The sequence below is a fragment of the Rhinatrema bivittatum genome, chromosome 6 (genome assembly GCF_901001135.1).
Source record: "Rhinatrema bivittatum chromosome 6, aRhiBiv1.1, whole genome shotgun sequence".
Classification (NCBI taxonomy): Eukaryota; Metazoa; Chordata; class Amphibia; order Gymnophiona; family Rhinatrematidae; genus Rhinatrema; species Rhinatrema bivittatum.
Window position 1 is genome coordinate 319,815,965 of NC_042620.1, and position 25,794 is coordinate 319,841,758.

General features: G+C 43.3%; 1 protein-coding gene across 5 annotated transcripts in view; it reads right to left on the reverse strand.

Annotated features, from left to right (window-relative positions):
* Positions 1 to 25,794, reverse strand: part of TBC1D8B (TBC1 domain family member 8B) — a 508,282-nt gene that overhangs the window by 160,457 nt on the left and 322,031 nt on the right. For all 5 annotated transcript variants that reach the window (XM_029607571.1, XM_029607568.1, XM_029607567.1 and 2 more), the window contains exons 14-16: positions 19,295 to 19,393; positions 8,707 to 8,775; positions 7,094 to 7,334 (exon numbers count right to left, since the gene is read on the reverse strand). In XM_029607571.1, the coding sequence (XP_029463431.1) occupies positions 7,094 to 7,334; positions 8,707 to 8,775; positions 19,295 to 19,393 (409 nt within the window). The remainder of the gene's footprint in view (positions 1 to 7,093; positions 7,335 to 8,706; positions 8,776 to 19,294; positions 19,394 to 25,794) is intronic.

Below are 25,794 nucleotides of genomic sequence, written 5' to 3' on the forward strand. Positions count from 1 at the left end.
ATTGGGGGACAAAGCCAACTTGGTCGGTGTGCACCAACTGTGGTAAAAAAGTGTTCAGTCTGATAGCCAGTATATGGGCCAGTAATTTAAGATCGAGATTGATTAAAGAGGTAGGCCGGTAAGAGGCACATTGAGTGGGATCCCGCGCTGGTTTAGCCAGTACCGTGATTCCCGCTACATTGACTTGTGGAGTAAGCTCCCCTTCCTCCCGAAGGCTATTGAAGAATTGAGCAAGTGGGTCTGATATAGTATGCGCACATTTTTTATAATAGACACTGGAGAGATCGTCAAGCCCCGGTGCCTTGCCTGATTTAAGGGCTTTTATTACTGCCAGAACTTCTGTCACCATGATTGGGGCATCCAGAAATTTCTGCTGCACATCAGAAAGTATGGGCAAAGTGACACTTCACAAGTAATCACAGATATCAGTGTGAGGTATGTGCTTATCATTACAGTAAAGATTCCTGTAGAAACCAGAAAAGGCTTCCCTTATCTCCTGAGATGCTATCACCATGTTTTCCTTGTGGTCTTTAATTTTAGATATAGTGTTCTGAGATAGCCTAGCTTTCAACCGTCGGGCTAATAAGCACCCCGCTTTATCACCTCCCTCGTAATACGCTTGTCTAGTAATCTTCATCTGGTGAAGGAGTTGTGCGTTATCTAATTTATATAATTCAGATTTCAGAGCTAAGATTTTCTAATAGCAACGAGGGGCCTGCATGCGCATATGTTCTGCGGACAACGTCTTAAGGGCACATAAAAGCTCATCCCTTGTTTTTGTTTGAGCCTCTTACACGTAGCGGCCCTAGAAATCATCAGGGCCCTAGCAACCGCCTTGGAGCATTCCCACAAAATACTAGGGGATATGTTAGGATTAGCATTTAACGCAAAATATTCTTGTAATTGCTTCTCAAACTCTTTAGCAAAGGTCTTGTCGTGAAATAGAGATTCATTAAGCTTCCAGAAATGGTCTCCCAAATCAGTATTGCTCATATCAATATCTACGCTAATAGGGGCATGATCAGACCAAGTTATGGTATCGATCTCCACTTCACGGACTCTGTTCCCCAGCTGTTTATCAATCAAAAAATAATCTATACGTGAATAGCTATCGTGGGGTGTGGAATAGCAAGTATAGGAGCGAGATTGGGAAAGCGAGATTGGGAAACCGATTCCTCCATATGTCTATTAAACTCCATTCTGCTATAATATCTTCAATGCCTTTCTAGATTTACAGGGGAAGTGGGACCGAATGCCTGAGTGATCTGGATCTTGTCTCAGTGTGATATTGAAATCGTCTCCCATGATTAAGGAGCCATCCGCATGGATTAGTAGCAGCATTTTAATCTTCAGCAGGAAGGCTTCATAATCCCAACTGGGGGCATATATAGCAACCAAGGTGAAAATCTGATTGTCCACCCTAATTTTCAGTAATACATACCTCCCCTCAGGGTCAGCTATATGAGTGAGATATTCAAATACCAATTGGGCCGAGATTAAAATTCCGGTACCTGTATATTTATGATTGCGGTCAGGGCCACCAGGTATTTATGTGGGTATTCCCTATAGGCCATCAAATGCTCATGTCTGCGCTTTAAGTGTGTTTCTTGTAGGTATCGGCCTTTTGATAGAACTTGTAGTAGGTAATGAGTGCTTCTTATCCAATGTACAAGTGACTCCATCAAATCCACATTTTGGACCTTGCAAGATTCGCTCACCACTCCCTGCGAATCCTGGTCCCGGGGGTACACATAGAGCAGTGCGACGGTCCGAGGTTGAGTCCCTCCATCCCTCTCCAGGAAAAATATCTGGTTGCTGAAAACTCATATGATGCTTCGATGATTCAGAGAATAACAGCACAGGATCCGCCAAGAATATCGCCATAGAAAAGTGAAGGCTGAACCATAAAAAGAGAAAAACAGCCCAAAACAGACTACCAAGGAATAGCTGAAAAACTGCACGGTATACACACATAGACAGTCAATATGACAAACATCAGCATCGCAGTACAGCCATATTAGAAATCCCATCAGTTCATCCCTTATCTGCGCTGAGGGTTCCGGCTTGACTAGGCTGTCGTCGCAGACGTCCCCGGCCCGCGCCAGACCGCCACCATCTTGGGGTTGGGTCCGCAGTGATGTGGGAAGATGTAGGATTAGTAGTCGCAAATGTATGAGTAAGTCCTGCCTCAGTGAAGGAGCGGGCTGCGTCCTCTATCAACTTAATTTTATAAGTGATCCCTTTGTGCTGAAATAGCAGAGCAAATGGGAAGGCCCATTTGTACTTTATTCCTTCCTTCCGTAAGGCCGCAGTCACCTCTCGCAACAGATATCTTTTTTGTAGGGTAGATGGCGCCAAATCGTTGTAGATAGATAGTTCAATATTGCGCCACTTCCAACGGGGGTGGTTTCTCGCCAAATTGATAATTTCCTCCTTTTATTTAAAGTTTAAAAACTTTATGATCAAGTGCCGTGGTCTATTGTCTCGCCAAGGACCTAGTGCCCGATGGGCCCGTTCCAGAGGGTGGTGCTGCCGCAGTGCCTGAAGGGTCCTCGAGCGTGGCGAGGAGGTCAGAGCAAATGGCCGCCGCGGTCACCATACAATCATTAAACTGCTCCGATTTGGGTACTCCCTGAATACGGAGATTAGAACGTCGCGAGCGGTTCTCTAAATCTTTGATTTTTTTCGCCATCGCTTCCATATCAGTAGTAATCTGAGTTGTTTGCTGATTTAGTGAATCGATATGGGCACTCTGGTTGTCTGCGTGCAAATCCAGTTCATCTACTCAGTGCCCCATCGCGTTCAGGTCCCTCCATTTCCACCATACTCGCCAGAATCTCTGTTTTATGATTTTTTAGGTCCGCATGACGTTCGACGAACCAGGCTCTAATTTCGGCTCGAGTAGGTAAATCGGGATGAAGCGTGCCCACATTTTGGTCACTGAGAGGGTCTGGTAGTGGGCTTGGCTCGTCCGGCATTTGCGATTCTTCCCGTTGGGGCGGGGCCTGCAAGTCATCTTCAGGAGGAAGATAGTCGGCGATTTTACTGACGGAAAACTGTTTAAGATCAGTAGTTTTCCTTCGTGTAGTCATCCTGGCTACTTCCCCCAGCAGAAAGTGTACTTTCTGGCGATTAATACTCGGGTCGGAGCGATAAATATGCCTCTAAGAGATATTTGGAGGGAGCAAGTGATTCAGGCGGCCATCTTACAATGCTGCTCAAGAGTGCCCCCTCCCTATATGCAACACCTTATCCTTGTCCACATTAAATTTCATCTGCCATTTGGATGCCCAATCTTCCAGTCTCGCAAGGTCCTCCTGCAATTTATCACAATCCGCATGTGGTTTAACTACTCTGAATAATTGTGTATCTGCAAATTTGATAACCTCACTCATCATATTTCTTTCCAGATCATTTATAAATATATTGAAAAGCACCAGTCCAAGTACAGCTCCCTGAGGCATTCCACTGTTTAACCTTTTCCAGTGAAAATTGACCATTTAATCCTACTCTCTGTTTCCTGTCTTTTAACCAGTTTGTAATCCATACAAGGACATCACGTCCTATCCCATGACTTTTTAGTTTTCTTAGAAGCCTCTCATGAAGGACTTTGTCAAACACTTTCTGAAAATCCAAATACACTAACATCTACCAGTTCACCTTTATTAACCCCTACAAGAAATTGAAGCAGATTTGTAAGGCAAGGCTTCCCTTGGATATATCCATGTTGACTGTGTTCCATTAAACTATATCTTTCTATATGCTCTATGATTTTGATCTTTAGAATAGTTTCCACTATTTTTCCTGTCACAGAAGTCAGGCTCACCGGTCGATAGTTTCCAGGATCACCCTGGATCCTTTTTTAAACATTATGGTTACATTGGCCACCCTCCAATCTTTAGGTACAATGGATGATTTTAATGATAGTTTACAAATTTTTAATTAATAGATCTGAAATTTAATTTTTGAGTTCCTTCAGAACCTTGGGATGCATACATCTGGTTCAGGTGATTTGTTACTGTTTAGTTTGTCCATCTGGCCTACTACATCTTCCAGGTTCATAGGGATTTGGTTCAGGTTCATCTGACTCATCACCCTTGAAAACTATCTCCGGAACTGGTATCTCCCCAACATTCTCATTAGTAAACACAGAAGCAAAGAATTAATTTAGTCTTTCTGCAATGGCCTTATCTTCCCTAAGAGCCCCTTTAACCCCTTGGTCATTTAATGGTTCAACCGACTCCCTCATAGGATTTTGATTCTGATATATATTTTTTTAAAGTTTTTATTATGAGTTTTTGCCTCTACAGCCAACTTTGTTTCAAATTCTCTCTTCGCCTGTCTTATCAATGTTTTACACTTAACTTGACAATGCTTATGCTTTTTCCTATTTTCTTCAAATGGCTCCTTCTTCCAGTTTTTGAAGGATTTTTTTTTGGTGAAAATAGCCTCTTTCACCTTACCTTTTAACCATACTGGCAATTGTTTTGCCTTCCTTGGAGGAGAAGTCCATTACCTGCTATTAATTAAATTGACTTAGAAAAAAGGCACTGCTATTACTAGCAACAGTAACATGGGATAGACTTAGTTTTTGGGTACTTGCCAGGTTCTTATGGCCTAGATTGGCCACGGTTGGAAACAGGATGCTGGGCATGATGGACCCTTGGTCTGACCTAGTATGGTATGTTCTTATGTTCCACCTTTCTTAATGCGTGGAATACATCTGGACTGCATGTCTAAGATTGTATTTTTAAACAATGTCCATGGCTGTGGAACACTTAACCTTTGCAGCTGTACCTTTCAGTTTTTTCTATTTTCCACATTTTATCAAAGTTTCCCTTTTGAAAATTTAGTGTTAGAGCTGTAGATTTACTTACTGTCTCCCTTCCATTTATTAGTTCAAATTTGATCATGTTATGATCACTATTGCCAAGTGGCCCCACGACCATTACATCTCTCACCAAATCCTGCGTTCCACTAAGAATAAAATCTAAAATAGCTCCCTCTCTCGTTGGTTCTTGAACCAACTGCTCCATGAAGCAGTCGTTTATTTCATCCAGGAACTTTATGTCTCTAGCATGTCCTGAGGTTACATTTACCCAGCCAATATATTGGGGTAATTGAAATCGCCCATTATTACTGCACTGCCAAATTGGTTAGCTTACCTGATTTCTCTTAGCATGTCTATCTGTCTGACCATTTTGTCCAAGTGGACGGTAGTATACTCCCATCACTATACACTTACCCAACACACATGTGATTTCAACCCATATAGATTTTACTGAGCATTTAGTCTCTTATATGATCTTTATCCTATTGGACTCTATACCCTCCCGGACATCAAGTGCCACACCCCCACCAAGTTGATCCTCCCTATCACTGCGATATAATTTGTACCCCGATATAGCACTGTCCCGTTGGTTATCTTCCTTCTACCAGGTCTCTGAGATGCCAGTTATGTCTATCTCATCATTTACTGCTATACACTCTAACTCTCCCATCTTACTTCTTAGACTTCTGACATTGGCCTAGCTTTCCCACAATTACAAACGCGCGTAATAGACACACATAAAAACGTGCGTCCATGCCCACATGCCTAAGCCACTTGTCCCACTGGACACCCTGGACCGAAGGCTAAACAGGGCACACAAAAATGGCATCCAGAAGGAAGAACGAGCAACTACATACACAAATGAGAATGGGCGCACACCCGGACACACAATGTGATGAAGGTCTGCAGAAAAATAGCATGTGAAAGTATCCCATGGCTTACCGCGTGCTAAAATGGGAGAAGCCTGGAAATGGGGCCTTGCCAAACGGCTACTTAACCTGCCATGCCTGCACTTTCACTTCACCTCACAGAACTCCCCAGAGACATGAGCAGGATAGCTAAATGCTGAGGAAACAGATCCTTTTCCTGCTGTCTTCCTGTCTCTGACTTTTTTTTAAGTTAAAAACTTTTACCTGGGCTCAGCCCTCCCTGGCAGAAAGCAGGAATGGGTCCTAGCTACGGCGGGAGAGGGCTAAAGCCTTCACTACCGAGCCTCTCTTGGCCTGCAACCACTAATTGGAATTTAGATCTACACCAGTCAAGGCTACTGGATTGAGGCACTCTACTGAGGGAGGGACCACATGGTATCACCTCAGGAGGCAAGCGGTGCTACAAAGACATCTTTCTAATTTTTTTCTTTTTTCTCCATTATTTTTCCATGCATGTCCACCATCTGCTGGATATGGAGAATAATGGTGGGCAGATATCAGGGTGGGCCTATATAGCTGTGACATCAGCTTTTGCAGAGGTGCATAACCCAGGATTGACCTACCTGAATGCTAAAGAAGGGCAATATGATAGACATTTAAATACCTCCAAGATTTCCATGCACAGGAGGTAGGCCTCTTTCAACAGAAAGGAGGCTCTAGAATTTGGGATGAGGGTGAAAGGGAGTAAACCAGGGAATAATTAAGGAAATATTTCTTTATAGAGAGGGTTGTGGATGCATGGAATAACTTCTCAGTGGAAGTGATGGAGACAAGGACAGTATCTGAGAAAGCATGGGATAAGCACAGGGGATCTCTGAGGGAGTGGTAGGGATTGTGGAGCTAAGTATTTGGTGTGGCTGGGCAGACTAGATAGGCCATAAGATCTTTTTCTGCCTTCACATTTCTATGTTCTATATATAAAACAAAGTTGAATATTTAACAGTGTGATGTCTAATTATGTATTTTTACAGAATTGTTCTTGGGGCCAAGCAGGCTGAAGGTTCACCTAGGATGTGTAATACACTTGGCACTGGTTCTGATGAGACATCATAAACTGCTTCTCATTTTTATGCTTTAATGTATCATTGAATCAAAATGTTTTAGCTTATTTATCATTCTTAGGATGTTCCCTACAATGGACTACTGAAGCACTATTTGTTCTTTGCCCCATTCAAAATACAGTGAACAGGGTGGGCACATCTATACAATCTTGGAAAAATCTTGTAGCTTGAGATTTTGTTATCCAAGTGTCTTACTATCTATTTTGTTTCATTATGGCATTCACTTGATACCCATTCATTTCATTAAATAATCACAAAATATATTTTCTTACCAAAAGCATAGGAAAATTCTTTGAAGTTAATAAGACAGTCAGCATTTTCATCTAACAATCGAAATGTCCACAAGGCCATAGAGTCCCTGTTTGCTGAATAGGCCCACGGGCTCAAAAGATGATAGAGAACCCTGAACTGCTGACAGTCTATCTGATACTGTTCCAGATAGGGCAGGCTGGGGTCATGGTGTTTCAGGACAGAATTTGTGACACTCCAGTAACAGGAAAGGAAATGCTCTTTCTGGAAAGAATGGTGGAAAAAGTTAAAAAAGAAAAAAATACTGTTTCAAAAACAATTAGAGTATGCTGTATGTAAGTGATGGAAGAAATACAGAAACAAGATATGTTCTAATGTGACAGAAGACATCACTAAAATATATAGAACATGACATAAAAAGATAGAAATTAATCCTTAAGTTCCAGCACAAAACATAGAATGTTTAAGTTCATCCACTGTCTTTGCATTTCTCTGCTCTTGGGCACGAGTCACTACATGATCTCCAGATCAAGACTGAAAGATTGATGTTGGGTGTGATATACAGTGTCAAATGAAAAGATTTATCATTTGTTGGATTTAATCTGCAAATGGACTTTTGATTCACTAAGTTGTGTGGCTGTTTTATCTGAGCATTTTTATTAGTTCTTGTTATAGTAATTAATAAACTTTTTTGTATAAGACAATATCAGTATATTTTGGTTATTCAGGCACATACATATATATATATATATACACACATTTTATATATTTCCAGGCCAATATTCAGTAAGCCATTTAGTAGACAAGTTATCCGGCTTAATTTAGCCAGATAAGTTGTCCAGTTAAGTAGTATAAACTTGCATAGATGCCCTGTTAGGCTGTGCAACCCCCTTTTAATTTTAACAGGGCATGTGCAACCCCCTTTTCCCCTTTTAATTTTAGTAAAGTGTTCTGGGATCTGTGGGTGCCGCTGCCCCCCCATCCCCTTCCCCAGATCTCTCCGCTGGGCTTTCCCTCACCCCGAAGTCTCAATGATCCATGCTATACCTCCTCTCCCCCCAACCCTCCCTCCATCCCCTGAACTCTAAAAATCCCTACTGGGAGCAAGATATGAACTTATCCACTTCCAGCAAGCTCCAGCACAATATCAGAATTAGTTGGATAACTTATCTGGCTAACTCAACTCCTCCCAGTTATACCACCTGGAACACAACTTATCTAGCTAAATTATACCTGGATAACTTATTATCTGGCTAGAATTTGGCTGGATATGTGCCCACATTTTCTTTTAGCCAGATCACTTCTCATTTATTCAGCTAAATGCTTTTGAATATGGACCCCCTTGTGTCCACTGTGTTCATCCTTCAGATTTGAGGGCAGGACTTTTTTTTCTCTTTCAGTCACTGATGGTAGCAATGCTTAGCCAATTTATGGGATGAAATGCTGGCCAGGAAACAGAAAAAGCTTTTGCCTAGGATGGGTCCCTAACAAAAGATGTTTGGGAAAAGGAAGAAGGAATAAAGAAAGTGGTCATGCATGGGAACAGAAAGAGCAAATAATGTGCAATACAAACAAATTTTAATGATACCGTAAGCTAGTTGGTAAATGCTAGCATTAATGAAGAGAAATACAATACCTTGAATAATCCATAAAGCTCTTCCAAGTCAGTAGGACTAAATTTAACATCTTGCAATACAACCCGAATCTACAAGACAAAAAATACACTGTTCACAAAAAACTTCAGTATGACCTTTACTGCCACATAAAAGAGCTAATCAAATGCTGGAAGCACTTTGGTAAAAAAGTTTAATGGATAAGTAATCTTAGATAAAAGAAGTATTATTTATTATTATAAGACCATTTCTTTTTGAAAATGTAATGTGCATAAACTACATTCCAAGGAAGAAAACTGTCATAAACCTGCCTGTGATCATAGGCTTCTTAAAGGCAGAAAATGAAATTATGTCATTAGTAGGGATGTGCATTATTTATTCGTTTTCAGTTTAGTGTGCACTAAATCAAAAACCAAACCGACACCCACCCCCCCCAAACTGAATAATAAAAATAAAATGAAACAAATATTATTTGGCTGCACAATAGCTTGCTCTATTATAACAGTAAGACTACTCTACTTTTCAGAATAGAGAAAAAGGTTTTGGAATGCAAACTACAGTTTAGTTATGAAAGAATACTCTCAGGCCAGTTCAGTGGCTCAGCAGACATGTTGTGCACTGCCATGCAAAGGGATCTGGGATTCATCCTTTGCTCAGGTCTTCTGCTTCCCAGGCCAGCTAGGGCTGCAGATGCAAGTGAAAGGTGTTGTGCGTTGTACACACCTAGAGGCCTTATCTGTGGCCCAAGATTCCAGGGTTCTGGAAGGAGCCCTGGTGCATGGCCCTTGGCTGAGGACTGTCACTGCAATGACTAAAATAAGAATTAGGAGGGAGCACACCAGGATTTTAGAGAGGAGAAAAAATTCCTAAGTAGTTGCAAATGAAGATTCATGGCATTAGATACTTGCCCTGGCTCTGATTGAGCTACGCTGAAAGGAGCAGAGGAAACAACTGGGTCAAAAAAAAAAAACCAACCAAACATCAGGAACTTTTAATTCTTCTTTGGCAGTGTTTAAAACCCTCCTGTGTCCTAAATGATGACCATATGGCCCCAGGCAGTTCTCTAATTGCCCAAGCACCAGAGAGGGTAGCTGTAAACATGGCACCCAGAAACCCTCCAGAAAAAAATCCCCACTGACATTTAATATAAAAGCATCTTGTTTCCTCCAAAGGAGTTATGTTATATAATACTGCTTTAGACCCATGGGTCTGCACTGCAACCTACTTGTCTTTTGTTCAGCTATACTGAAGCTTTGCTTAAAAAGCAAAATTGCTTACCTTGTAATAGGTGTTATCCCAGGACAGCAGGATGTAGTCCTCACATATGGGTGACGTCACCGAACGGACCCCAGGCGGGAAAGCTTTCTGTCAAAGTTTCTAGAAACTTTTGACTGGCCCTGTGAGGCCACTGAGCATGCTCAACATGCTATGATATTCTCTGCCACAGGTGTCTCTCTTCAGTCTGTTATATAGCATGAAGCGATAGCAAAAAATAAAATAATAAAAGGTATGAGACCCAACTCCGCGGGGTGGCGGGTGGGTTCTGTGAGGACTACATCCTGCTGTCCTGGGATAACACCTATTACAAGGTAAGCAATTTTGCTTTATCCCAGGACAAGCAGGATGCTAGTCCTCACATATGGGTGAATAGCAAGCTACAGGCTGAGTCATGTGGTTACAGTGAGTATTGTTGTTGAATGAGTCAGCCGAGGATCCCTGAACATCGGATGTAGGAGGAGATGGGATTAAACAGGAAACAAGTTCTTTAAGACAGATTGTCCGTAGGCTGAATCTTGTCTTCCTTCTTTGTCTAAGCAGTAGTGAGCTGCAAAAGTGTGAAGAGAACTCCATGTTGCTGCTTTGCATATGTCTAAGATTGGCACTGAACGAAAATGTGCTACTGAAGTCGACATTGCCCTTACTGAGTGTGCCTTTACTCGCCCTTGAAGAGGAAGGCCCACTTGTTCATAGCAGAACTCTATGCAATTTGCTATCCAATTGGATAAGGTATGTTTACCCACTGCTTTACCTGGCTTGTTTGGATCATAGGAAACAAAAAGTTGAGTGGATTTCCTATGGACTGCAGTACGGCTTAGATAGAAGGCAAGTGTACGCTTACAGTCCAGGGTGTGCAAAGCTGTTTCCCCTGGATGGGAATGAGGCCTTGGAAAGAATGTGGGTAAATTTATAGATTGGTTCAAGTGAAATTCCATAACTACTTTGGGAAGGAATTTTGGATGTGTACGGAGAACCACCCTGTCATGTAAGAACTTTGTATAAGGTTCGTATGTGACAAGTGCTTGTAACTCACTAACCCTTCTAGCTGAAGTAATGGCTATGAGGAAGATAGTTTTCCATGTGAGGAATTTAAGATTACAAGAGTCGATGGGTTCAAAAGGGGAGCGCATGAGTCTCGTTAGTACCAAATTCAGGTCCCAGCTTGGGACGGGTTTTCGAATTGGTGGTTTTGAGGTGAGTTAGACCTCTCATAAATCTACTTATGAGAGGTTGTGTAGATATAGGTGCATCTGCTATCTTGTTATGGTAAGCAGAGATTGCACTTAAATGTACTCTTACAGATGAAGTCTGGAGACCAGATTCTGAAAGATGGTATAAGTAGTCTAGTAGAGAAGTTGCGGGGCAATCAAAAGGATTTATATCCTTTGTTGAGCACCACAAAGAGAATCTCTTCCATTTAGAAGCATAGTTTTTTCGCGTGGAAGGTTTACGTGAAGCTATAAGCACTTGAGATATATGAGAGGAAAGATTGAGTGGTTGTAAAATCAAGCTTTCAACATCCATGCTGTCAGAGACAGGGACTGGAGGTTGGGATGTCTCAACCGACCCTGATCTTGAGTTATGAGAGTGGGAGCTACTCCTAGACGAATTGGATCTCTGACTGAGAGGTCTAGAAGTGTGGGAAACCATACTTGTCGAGGCCAATACGGGGCTATGAGAATCATGGCCCCCCTGTCCTGTTGTAGCTTCACTAGTGTTTTGGTTATGAGCGGTATTGGAGGATACGCGTATAGCAGGCCTGAGTTCCAAGGGCGAGCAAAGGCGTCCTTGGCTGGTTGGTTCTTCTGTATGTGTAAAGAACAGAAGTTGTCCACTTTGTGATTCAGAGGTGATGCAAAGAGGTCTATGGTTGGTTGACCCCAGCGTTGAAATATCCTGGTTGCTATTGCAGGATCCAGGGACCATTCGTGTGGTTGGAAGTGACGGCTGAGTCGGTCCGCCACTACATTGTGAATGCCTGCCAGATAAGTGGCTTGTAGGGACATTGAGTGATGCAAGGCCCAGCCCCAAATCTGTGCTGCTTCTTATCAAAGGAGATAGGAGCCCGTACCTCCTTGTTTGTTGATGTACCACATGGCTACTGTGTTGTCTGTCTGAATGAGAACAGTCTTGTGCGAAAGGCAATCCTGGAACGCATGCAGTGCGTAACGTATCGCTCGAAGTTCCAGAAAATTGATTTGATATGTTGCTTCGAGTTTTGTCCAAGTCCCTTGTGTGTGGAGATTGTCTACATGAGCTCCCCATCCCAAGGTGGAGGCATCCGTAGTTAAAGTAGTCTGTGGGACTGGTTGTTGGAAAGGTAGGCCTTTGCACAGGTTGTCCATGTTGGTCCACCAAAGTAGAGATGATCTTAGTTGGTGGGTCACTTGAATTGGATAGTGTAATGGTTGAATTGCTTGGATCCATTGTGACCTTAGAGTCCATTGAGTTACCCTCATAGCTAGCCTTGCCATAGGAGTAACATGAACTGTTGATGCCATGTGGCCTAACAGAATCAGAAACTGATGAGCTGTGGTTTGTGTCCGTAAGGAGATGGACCTTGCTAGCTGAATAAGGGTTTCTGCCCGTTCTATGGGTAGAATGGCCTTTGCTTGGATTGTGTTCAAATCTGCTCCAATGAATTGAAGCAGATGAGTTGGAGTGAGATGGGATTTTTGATAATTGATGAGAAATCCCAGGGAGTGAAGCAGAGCAATTGTTCGGTTGAGAGAAGTTATTGCTCCTTGTTGAGATGGACTCTTTATGAGCCAGTCGTCTAGGTATGGGAAGACATGGACACCTTCTTTGTGTAAGTGTCCTGCTATTACTGCTAGACATTTGGTGAAGACTCTGGGAGCAGATGCCAGTCCAAATGGGAGAACTCTGTATTGGTAATGTTGAAGACCCACTTTGAAGCGCAGGTATTTGCGATGAGGAGGGTATATTGGAATGTGAGCATAAGCATCTTGAAGATCCAGAGAACAAAGCCAATCCTTTGCTTGAAGAAGTGGAAGCATGGTGCCTAGAGAAACCATCCTGAACTTTTCTTTCTTTAGAAATTTGTTGAGATTTCTGAGGTCTAGGATGGGACGTAGGCCTCCTGTTTTCTTTGGAATGAGGAAATATTTGGAGTAGAATCCCCTGCCCTTCTGCTTCTGAGGCACTGGTTGAATGGCCTTGGATGTCAGAAGGGTGGATAATTCTGTTTGTAATTGATGAAGTTGAGATTTTTGTTGTTGGCATGATGTTGGTGGAAATTCTGGAGGAATTGAAGTGAAATTTAGTTTGTAACCTCGGGCAACTATTGAAAGAACCCATTGATCTGAGGTTATGTTTTGCCAATTTTCGTGAAAAAGGGATATTCTGCCTCCAACTGGTAGGTTTGGTTTGGGATTGCAAGGTTGAATCTGTCCTCTGGTGTAATTCTCAAAAGCCTGTTGCAGGCCCTGTTTGCGCAGGTGGTTGTGGGCGGGCGGGTCTGGATTGTCTGGCTTGAGAACGCTGAGTTGGCCTAGTGGATCTACCTCTATTTGTTGGTTGGTAGTATTTGCGTGGCCTATAGTAAGAGCGTCTTACATCTCTCCGTGGAGGACGACGAGAAGGCTGACCAACAGGTTCTTGTGGAGTCTGAGACAATTGTTTTAGTGTCTCCGTGTGTTCCTTGAGCTGTTGAACCGCTTCTTGAATTTTATCTTCAAAGAGATTGTCACCAAGACAGGGAAGGTCAACAAGCTTATCTTGAACCTCAAGCCTGAGGTCAGATGCCTTGAGCCAGGCCCACCGGCGAGCAGTGATTCCTGCTGCTGCTGTTCTTGAAGCAGTTTCGAAATTGTCATAAACTGCTCTCACTTCATGTTTTCCTGCTTCAAGACCTTTTGATATAATTTCTTGAGCAGGCTCTTGGAATTGAGTTGGCAAGGAAGTGGTGAATTGCTCTATCTCTTTCCAGAGATTTCTTTGATGTTGAGTTATATAGAGTTGATATGCAGAGATTTTAGTACTCAGCATGGAACTCTGGTAAATCTTCTTACCCAATGTGTCCAGGAACCTGTGCTCCCTGCCTGGTGGGATGGAGGAGTGTGGACGCACACGTTTAGATTTCTTCTGTGCTGATTCCACAACGACAGATTGATGGGGCAATTGTTGTTTTTGGTACCCAGGAGCTGGTTGAACAATGTAAGTAGTTTCTACCCTTTTGTTCACTGCAGGTATGGAAGCTGGGTGTTCCCAGATTCTTTTTTGAAGTTCCAGTAACACCTCATGTACAGGTATTGCTAGTACCTGTTTGGGTGGATCCACAAACTGTAGTACTTCGAGAGTTTGTGTTCTGGTATCGTCCTCAGCAGCCAATTTAAATGGAATGGAATCAGACATAGTTTGTATGAAGGATGAGAAGGAAAGATCTTCCGAGGTGATTTCTTTCTTCGGTCAGGAGAAGAAGGATCGGACATGAACTCCTCTGAGGAAAATTGAGAGGGTTCATCATCCCAGGAGTCTTCTGATTCCTCCCTATAAGTTGCTGGAACTGGAGGGGCTTGCAGCCCGGAAGGTCCAGGTTGTGGATCATCGAGGAAAAAAATCAGCAGATACCTTCCTTTTTGTAATAGGTGGTAATTTGTCGATGACCTTTTGGTATCTTTGTAGGAGGCGATGATAAAAAGCTTCATCGTGGATCTCCTCCGATGGAATAGGCTGCTGCAGGGATGCAGTCGTTTGATTCGTCGATGGAATTTGAAAAATCATCGAAGTAGATTGAGTCAGTAGCCTCGGTGTAGTGGTTATAGTATCCGCCGAGGATCTTGAGGGAAAAGATGCTGTTGTCATCGGTGTTATCACCGGCATCGATGGTGTAGGCAGAAGCATCGGCATCGATACTGACGGTGAAGGTATCGGCATCGATGGCATAGCCATCGGCATCGATGTTGAAGACATCGGCATCGATGCTAGAGGCATCGGCATCGACACTGAGGGTATCGGCATCGATATCGAGGGTATCTGCATCGACTCGGAGGTCGGCATCGACAGGCCTGTCGGAAGTTGTTGCTCTTGAAGAGCCTGGAGAACAGCTTGTTTAATCATTGCAGACAATTCAAGCTGTGGTGTGAACGAGGGAGCCGATGGTGTATGCGATGGAAGCGCAACTACCATCGATGACGGTGTCGGTGACGGCGAAGGCCCAATCACCGGCGTGTCTTGATTCTTTGACCGCTTTGGCATCGACTCGTCCTGGGACACTGTTTCAGAGGATGATCGATGGCGATGGCGATGTTTAGCTTTGGATCGTTCTGTTGACGTCGCAGAGAGTACAGAAGATGGCGAAGATGAACGGTCCCCCGATCCATTCGGACGCGGTTTTTTAAGGAGAACTTTCTTTGTTGCTCCAGCCGGAGATGACCTCGGTGCTTTTGAGGGAGAAGGAATTAGTTGAAGAGAAAAAAGGTGTTCCATCTTCTCTTGCCTGGCCTTTCTTCCCTTGACTGTCATTTCTGCACATTTCTCGCAGGAATTGACATCATGTTGTTCCCCGAGGCACATTACACACTCCGAATGGGGATCGGTAATAGACATAGTTCTGTTGCAGACCGGGCATTTTTTAAACCCGGTCGCCATTTTTGATCGACGGCCGTCGATGACGAACGTGTGTGTGTGTGTGTGAAAAAATTTTCAGCCGAAAATTCTTTAAACAGAGAGTACTCACCAGCCGGCGAGGGAGAGATTTTCCCGTGACAGAGAATATTTAGAAAAAATGACTTTTCAGTCAAAAACGAGATTCCCAACGGTAGGGCTATCGGTCCGCGGTGCGAACGGCAGCGCGGAAAAGTGAAGACTGAAGAGAGACACCTGTGGCAGAGAATATCATAGCATGCTGAGCATGCTCAGTGGCCTCACAGGGCCAGTCAAAAGTTTCTAGAAACTTTGACAGAAAGCTTTCCCGCCTGGGCTCCGTTCGGTGACGTCACCCATATGTGAGGACTAGCATCCTGCTTGTCCTGGGATAATAGGACGTTCCCCTTTAACACACTCTGTCTGACTAAAATAAACCAATAAGAATGCTTCTTTTCTATTTAAAGCCATTCCGTTCCATGGCTTCCCTAAAAATAGGAGGGGAAAGTAAGAACATAAGAACATAAGAAAATGCCATACTGGGTCAGACCAAGGGTCCATCAAGCCCAGCATCCTGTTTCCAACATGGCCAATCCAGGCCACAAGAACCTGGCAAGTAACCAAAAACTAAGTCTATTCCATGTTACCATTGCTAATGGCAGTGACTATTCTCTAGGTGAACTTAATAGCAGGTGATGGACTTCTCCTCCAAGAACTTATCCAATCCTTTTTTAAACACAGCTATACTAACTGCACTAACCACATCCTCTGGCAACAAATTCCAGAGTTTAATTGTGCGTTGAGTAAAAAAGAACTTTCTCCAATTAGTTTTAAATGTGCCCCATGCTAACTTCATGGAGTGCCCCATAGTCCTATTATCCGAAAGAGTAAATAACCGATTCACATCTACCCGTTCTAGACTTCTCATGATTTTAAACACCTCTATCATATCCCCCCTCAGTCGTCTCTTCTCCAAGCTGAAAAGTCCTAACCTCTTTAGTCTTTCCTCATAGGGGAGTTGCTCCATTCCCCTTATCATTTTGGTAGCCCTTCTCTGTACCTTCTCCATCGCAATTATATCTTTTTTGAGATGCGGCGACCAGAATTGTACACAGTATTCAAGGTGCGGTCTCACCATGGAGCAATACAGAGGCATTACACAAAGGGAAGTATACTGCAATATAGGTCAGCCTGTTCTCATTGCCATTTAGCACACATTTCATTTATCATGAAAACTCTCTAGAGATGAAAAAACTGCCACTTGTCATGAAATTATAGTTTTCAAATGTAAATTTCATTGATTGGCTTCTCAGTTACTATCAATACTCTGGTTAGAAATGCTGCACTTAATAAGGTTAATGCTCTTCACCTGCGGTGGATATTTTGATGTTTGATATTTTAGAACATAGCTAGTATGTCATTGAAAGTACTGTGATTTTTTCCAAGAATGGATTAAAATCTTTAAAGATCCATCTATAACAGAAAGTACAGCATATCTAATTTATTCCTGGGGGAATTCTGCACACAAAAATTTACAATTCTGCAAAATTGTGCATACTTTATATTGGTCAAAATAACACAATATAAATCACTGTTTTTGAACAATTAATTTAAAATGTAAAAGAAAAGTTATTACTCAAAGATGCAGAGTTTTAAATATTTTCAGGCCAATGCAATACTGTGCGCTCAGGCTAGTGCACAGGTTAATGCGCAATTTGGACACGCGTCTATAACCCCAAATCCAATAAAGGGATCAGTGCAAACAAAAAGCGTGTCCAAACCTTGATGTAGCTAATCCCGCTCTTCACGTGTAAGAGCCATGTTTATGAGGCTATTAGTTATGACCCCTTTATATAAAAAATAACCGTGCACCCAATGCACACATTTTAACCCTCAAAATTTATCGCCAGTCCTGGAGCTGGCATTTGAGGAGCTCCAAAAGTTTAACAGAACAGCAGAAAATACTGCTTTTCTGTGGTTCCTCCAACTTAATATCGTGGCGATACTAAGTCAGAGGAACCACACAAAGCAGCAAAGTGAAAAAAAATGTCTTGATGGTAGTCAGATTAGGAAAATGGACACTCAATTTACGAGTGTCCGTTTCCCTAACCCGTGACTGTGCACAGGTTAGGAAATCGGATGCTCGTAAAACTGAGTGCCATTTTTCATAACCCACGCACAGCCACTTCTCCTGGGTGCCCGATGCAGAGGAGGTGCTAAGGACACACAGTTTCTCCTAGCTCCTCTTTAACGCAGCGGTTCATTAGCCTACTACATCATGCATCTGGGAGAGGTGGATGGGTGTATGCTCACTCATGAGCGCCCATTTTTCCTGCGCAGATATTGCATCGGCCTGTTTCAGCAGAATTTCCCTGGAAGTACATTATAAGAGTGTCCCCTTCCACCCTCTCCCCCTACTCCCCTGGCCAGACACCTTTCACATTGCCCTCTCAGGCCCCAACTCCTCCACACTCCAATATCTCTCTCCTCCCACTCTAGGCTCAACCCCTTCTACTCTATCTTTCCTCCACTCTCATACTCCCTCTGTCCCTTCGTCTCACACACTGGCCTCTCACACAGGCTCCTTCCCTTTCTCGCATACATACCCACACTCAGACTCCCTCTCACACAAACACACCCAGACAAGATTCTTCTCTCTCTCTCATACACACACCCATTCATGCAGACTCCCTCTCTCACACGTACCCCCCTTGCACACAGGCTCCTTCTCTCACAAATATCCACCTTCACTCCCTCATACACATATACCAGTTTCCAATCTCTCACTCCTATACACTCCCTCATTCTCCCTTCATTTTCACATATACCCATGGCATGCACCCTCACACAGGCTCTTCCGCTCTCGCATGCGAAAATACCCATACACCCTCACACAGGCTCCCTCTCTCCCTCTAACACACACACTCTTACACACAGGCTCTCTTCTCATAGGGCCTCTCATCTCGCTAAGCGTGTCACATCTTCGTCGCGAGCAGCTGAAGGGTCTCCTAGATCTTTGACAAAAGTGAGATGGGCTTCGTTTGCAGCCGCAGGGTGTACCAGGTCTTCATCTTTGCCACAAAAAGGAATGGCTTCCGCTCACGGCCACTGGGCCTACCAGGTCATCTTTGCCACGAGCGGGTTGGGCTCCATTCGTGGCTGCTGACCGTACCAGATCTTTACCATGAGTGGGATGGGCTCCTCTCACGGCTGCCAGGCCTATCAGGTTTTTATTTTCACCTTCACAACCACCAGGCCTGCCAGGTCTTCATCTTTGCCGCGAGCGGGATGGGCTCCACTTGCAGTCTTTGGCCTATCAGACCTTTGCCATGAATGGGATAGGCTCTGCTTGCGGCCCGCTACCAGTCTCTCCAAATTCTGCACAAAAAAAATTGGAATTCTGCGCAAGAGGGGAATTCTACACAAATTTTGCTCTCCGCAGTAGTGCAGTACTCCCCCAGGATTAGTAATTTGTGTATTTTGACCTGGAGTGGCCCTAGTGTTTAGAGCAGGAGGCTGAGAACCAGGGAAGCCAGGGTTTAAATCCTGTTTCTCCCATTGATGCTCTTTATGGTCTTGGGCAAGTCATTTGGCCTTTCACTGCCCCAGGTACTAACTTGAATTATAAGCCCTTTTTGGGCAGGGACCTACCTACAGTACCTCAATTTTACAATCTTCTTCAGCAAGGATTTTAAAAGGCAAGTAATAAAATCCAAATCCATACTTAACCACATTTTGCTGTGTTGTGTTTTCCAGAGTCTGTATTACATACAGCCTGTTCCTGCAACGCATGCTCTCCACATACTGATACTGAATATCACCATATTTCTAAAAATGAGACAGAAAGACATGGGTATTTCAGTCAAGATAATACAGAATAGAAGATTATATACCTGTAAATCAATTCAAAGATTTTTCAGGTAAGCTTTTGAAATCACAGACTATTTGGCAGAACAATACTGAGGAAAAAAAGAAAACATTATCTTTCTATATCAGCCACTTCAGAAGTATCCATCCATGAATTCAAATAAATAGGATCCAGAGAAACTAACAAAATCACCATAGTCAAATCACTCAGTAAACTATTTAAGGGGAAACTTGAGGGAAATGGGATCTATTTCTCATATCAGCAGATCGTGGCACTTTTCAAAGAATCTAAAGAAGCTCACATATTGCAGCTTCTTTAGATGGTCCTAATATAGCTGACAAAGACTCTAGCTTTCTCCAGGACCAACATGGATACTGGAACTCTATACTCATGAATCAGTAATGAGTAGTACCATGTGCAATTAAAGGAGAAATTAATACTTACCTGATAATTTCCTTTCCTCTAGTAAGGGCAGGTCAATTCGAACGTGTGGGATATGTAGCTCTGTCAGCAGATGGAGATGGAGCAAAAGCTGAAGTCACGGCTATATAGTCCCGCCCTGACATCTGCCTGCCAATATACTCTGGAAAAGCCAAACAGTGGACAAAACTGATTATACTTGAACAGTATCATCAACAGCCAACCAGTCATGTTTCTCAACCAAGAGGAACACTGAGCTCAGCCAAAAGAAGGAACATTTCTAAAAAACTAAGGGCTAAAGAAGCCACTTACCAGTTTTCAACAAAGAACAGGACTCATACTCTGCATAGCTCACCCGAAGAAAGGTTAACCACAAATTCAAACATTGGCAGCCTGGGATTAACATTGGCAGCCTGGGATTAACCTGCCTTTACTAGAGGAAAAGAAATTATCATGTAAATAACAATTTCTCCTTCCTCAGCGTTTGGGCAGGTCAATCCCAATGAGTGGGATGGACCAAAGCTAATCTCGAAAAGGATGGGAGGTTGCCAGCGGTCCAGTCAATACTACCCACGCAAATGCGGCGACATCCCTAGCCCTAACATCCAAGAGGTAATGCTGGCAAAAGGTGTGCAAAGATGACCATGTCGCTGCTCGGCAAATTTCAGCAGGCAAAAAATAAAGTTCCGCTCATGATACCACTAGTGGTATCATGCCCTCATGGAAAACAGTCTAATCTGTTTCGGTAAGGCAACCTCAAGGAGCCACATAGGCTGCTGTAATAACCTCCTTGACCCAGCTGGTGCTCCCTACTTATCTCTACCATGAAGCACAAACATAAGAACTTAAGTTGCCATGCTGAGTCAGAACAAGGGTCCATCAAGCCCAGCATCCTGTTTCCAACAGAGGCCAAACCAGGCCACGAGAACCTGGCAATTACCCAATTACCCAATTACCAATTACCCAATTACCCAAGCATTCCACTGATAGGGAATAGCCACTGCTATTAATTGCAAGTAAATTTGATTAATAGCTGTTAATGGACTTCTCCTCCAAGAACTTATCCAAAGTTTTTTTGAACCCAGCTACACTAACTGCACTAACCATATCTCCTGGCAACAAATTCCAGAGCTTTACTGAGTGTTGAGTGAAAAAGAATTTTCTTCAATTAGTCTTAAATGTGCTACTTGCTAACTTCGTGGAATGCCCCCTAGTCCTTTTATTATTCAAAAGTGTAAATAACTGATTCACATCTACTCGTTCAAGACCTCTCATGAACTTAAAGACCTCTATTATATCCCCCCTCAGCCATCTCTTCTCCAAGCTGAACAGCCCTAACCTCTTCAGCCTTTCCTCATAGGGGAAAGGCTGAAGAGGTTTTGGTAGCCCTTCTCTGTACCTTCTCCATCGCAACTATATCTTTTTTGAAATGCAGCGACCAGAATTGTACACAGTATTCAAGGTGCGGTCTCACCATGGAGCGATATAGAGGAATTATGACATTTTCCGTTTTATTAACCATTCCCTTCCTAATAATTCCTAAAATTCTGTTTGCTTTTTTGACTGCTGCAGCACACTGAGCCGACGATTTTAAAGTATCATCCACTATGATGCCTAGATCTTTTTCCTGGGTGGTAGCTCCTAATATGGAACCTAACATTGTGTAACTACAGCAAGGGTTATTTTTCCCTATATTCAACACCTTGCACTTGTCCACATTAAATTTCATCTGCCATTTGGATGCCCAATCTTCCGGTCTTGCAAGGTCCTCCTGTAATGTATCATAATCCGCTTGTGATTTAACTACTCTGAATAATTTTGTATCTGCAAATTTGATAACCTCACTCATCGTATTCCTTTCCAGATCATTTATATATATATTGAAAAGCACCGGTCCAAGTACAGATCCCTGAGGCAATCCACTGTTTACCCTTTTAAAATTGACCATTTAATCCTACTCTGTTTCCTGTCTTTTAACCAGTTTTTATCCACGAAAGGACATCGCCTCCTATCCCATGACTTTTTAGTTTTCTTAGTAGTCTCTCATGAGGGTCTTTTGTCAAATGCCTTCTGAAAATCCAAATACACTACATCTACCGGTTCACCTTTATCCACATGTTTATTAACCCCTTCAAAAAAATGAAGCAGATTTGTTAGGCAAGACTTCCCTTGGGTAAATCCATGTTGACTTTGATCCATTAAACCATGTCTTTCAATATGCTCTATGATTTTGATCTTGAGAATAGTTTCCACTATTTTTCCCGGCACTGAAGTCAGGCTCACTGGTCTATAGTTACCCGGATCGCCCCTGGAGACTTTTTTAAATATTGGGGTTACATTGGCCACCCTCCAGTCTTCAGGTACAATGGATGATTTTAATGATAGGTTACAAATTTTAACTAATAGGTCAGAAATTTCATTTTTGAGTTCTTTCAGTACCCTAGGATGCATACCATCCGGTCCAGGTGATTTGCTACTCTTTAGTTTGTCAATCTGGCCTACTACATCTTCCAGGTTCACAGTGATTTCGTTCAGTTCGTATGACTCATCGCCCCTGAAAACCATCTCCGGAACTGGTATCTCCGCAACATCCTCATTAGTAAACACGGAAACAAATAAATCATTTAGTCTTTCTGCATTGGCCTTATCTTCCCTAAGAGTCCCTTTAACCCCTCTGTCATCTAATGGTCCAACCGACTCCCTCACAGGTTTCTTGCTTCAGATATATTTAAAAACTTTTATTATGCGTTTTTGCCTCTATGGTCAACTTCAATTCAAATTCTCTCTTCTCCTGTCTTATCAATGTTTTACACTTAACTTGACAATGCTTATGTTTTATCCTATTTTCTTCAGATGGATCCTTCTTCCAATTCCAATATTTTAGCCAATTTGTTTGGCTAAAATAGCCTCTTTCAACTCACCTTTTAACCATGACGGTCATCGTTTTGCCTTCCTTCCACCTTTCTTAATGTGTGGAATACATATGGACTGCGCCTCTAGGATTGTATTTTTAAACAATGTCTATGCCTGTTGAACACTTTTAACCTTTGCAGCTGCACCTTTCAGTTTTTTTTCTAACTATTTTCCTCATTTTATCAAAGTTTCCCATTTGAAAGTTTAGTGTTAGAGCTGCGGATTTACTTATTGTCCCCCTTCCAGTTATTAGTTTAAATCTGATCATGTTATGATCACTGTTGCCAAGTGGCCCCACCACCATTACCTCTCTCACCAAATCCTGTGTTCTACTAAGAATTAAATCTAAAATAGCTCCCTCTCTTGTTGGTAACCATGAAGCAGTCATTTATTACATCCAGGAACTTTATGTCTCTAGCAAGTCCTGATGTTACATTTACCCAGTCAATATTGGGGTAATTGAAATCTCCCATTATTATTGCACTGCCAAATTGGTTAGCTTCCCTGATTTCTCTTAGCATTTCATCATCTGTCTGACCATTTTGTCTAGGTGGACGGTAGTATACTCCTATCATTATACTCTTACCCAATACACATGGGATTTCTACCCATATAGATTCTACTGAGCATTTAGTGTCTTGTATGATCTTTATCCTGTTGGACTCTATACAAGCGATCAGACTTCTGAAACGGCCTTAGTCATCTCCAAGTACCACAGTAAATGACGCTTGACGTCCAAGGATGGCAAAAGGCGGTACTCAGCTTCATCTCTGTCCTTGTCCAAAGCAGGCAGAGAAATGGACTGATTCAAATGAAACTTTGAAACCACTTTGGGCAAAAAGGAGGACACAGTCCAAATCTGAACTGCACTCGGAGTCATATGGAGAAAAGGCTCATGGCAGGAAACAGACCTGACGGGCCCAAAAGATTGCTACCAGAAAAACAGTCCTCAAGGTAAGCAGTCACAAGAAAGAGTACGCAGTGGTCGAAAAGCTGGACCTGCCAAAAACGAGGAACAAGTTAAGGTTCCACAGAGGCACCAGAAGTTGTAATGGTGGGTGAAGGAGCTTAACTCCCTGCAAGAAATGGGACAACTTCAGATAAGAAGACAAAGGCCTTCCCATTGACTCTCCCCCATAACAAGGCACGGCTACAACTTGAACCTTCAAAGCGTTAGGGCCAAACCTTTATGCAAGCCATCTTGTAAAGTGGTCGAGTGCCTTGCACAGAACACCAGGCCTCAAAGATCCACCAAACTCTAACATAGGCTAGAGAAGTAGAAAATTTCCAGGCCTGAAGAAGAGTGGAAATCACCGCAGGTGAAAAATCCCGCTTCAACAACTGAGCCCTTTCAATGGCCAAACCGTAAGACAGAATCGACCAGAATCCTCATGCAGAATTGGCCCCTGCCCTCCAGAAGTCTCTGGAAATCAGAATACCATGGCCTTCAAGCCCAATCTGGACCCACTAAAAAGATGGTATTGGTTTGACTTGCAATCTTCTGGACCAGCCTGCCTATGAGAGGCCAGGGCGGAAACACATACAGAAGGGCGCCACATGACCACCCCCTGAAAAAGAGCACCCATTGCTTTTGGGTACTGCCTGTGACTGAAGTGTGGAACCTTTACATTGCTGAAGGATTTCAACAGGTCTAGATCTGGTAGGCCCCCAGTGGTTCACCAGGAGCTGAAAGGCCTCGTCCGCCAGCTCTCATTCTCCTGGGTCCAAGTTTCTCCTGTTGAGGAAATCTGCTCCGATATTGTCCTTTCTGGCAATGTGAGAGGCGTATATGCTTAGGAGATGCTGCTCTGCCCACACCATGAGCGCATCTATCTCTTCCGACACCTATTAACTCTTGGTTCCAGCCTGATTGATGTAAGCCACTGTCGTCGCATTGTTGGCCATTATTCAGACCGCCCGAGCCTCTAGTCCCTCGGCGAAAAGCAGGCACGACAACCAAACCGCTTGTGCCTCCAGTCTGTTGATGTTCTACTGCTGCTCTGCTGCATTCCAGCACCCTTGCTCCACCAACTCCTGACAATGAGCCCCCCCAGCTCCGGAGAGTCACATCTATCCTGCGTACCAACCAATCCAGCATTGTAGGGGGAATTCCCTTCCTGAGATGATCGATGTGTAACCACAAGTCCAACTAGGATCTCATCTCTAATGGAAGGAGCAATCTCTCTGCATAGTTCTATGACTGCTGACTACATCGGGAGAGCAACACGTGTTGAAGAGGGCACATATGTGCCCTCACCCAGGGAACCACTTCTAAAGCAGCAGCCATCAAACCCAGGACCTGTGAATAAGACCACACAGTCTGACAAACAGAGCTCCGCAGGGATCGAATTTGCAGCATCAATGTGTGGATCTAAGACTCTGGAAGAAATACTCTTCCCTGCCTTGTATCGAATCAAACCCTGAGTCGGGTTCTGAGACTGCTATAAATTGCTCTTGGCCAGATTCATCACCCAGCCTAGTTCCTGTAGCACTGAAACCACCCTGCAGGAAGTGCAAGACTCTTCCACTGTCTTGGCTCAAATCAATCAGTCGTCCAGATGGGGATGAACTAGAATGCCCTCCTTGCGAAGAGTCGCCACTACCACCATGACCTTGGAAGAGGTCCTGAACGCTGTGGCAAGGCCTGAAACTGGTAATGACGATCCAGGATAGCAAATTGGAGGAACCGCTGATGTTCCTGCTGGATGGGAATATGCAGATACACTTCCATCAGATCAGAGACGTGAGGTACCCCCCCTGACTGAACTGCCATTATGAAAGAGTGCGCCATTTCCATCCTGAAATGCGTGATGCATAGATGTTGGTTGATGCTCTTGAAATCCAGTATAAGCCAAAAGATCCTTCCTTCTTGGAAAAGACAAAATAAATGGAATAACAGCATGTATTTCACTGCGATTCGGGAACAGGAATCACCACGTTCAGATTCAACAGACTTTGTAATGTCTCTTTCACGTCTACCCTCTTCTGAGGAGAGTTGCACAGAGAGATCATGAAGGCATCCGGAGGA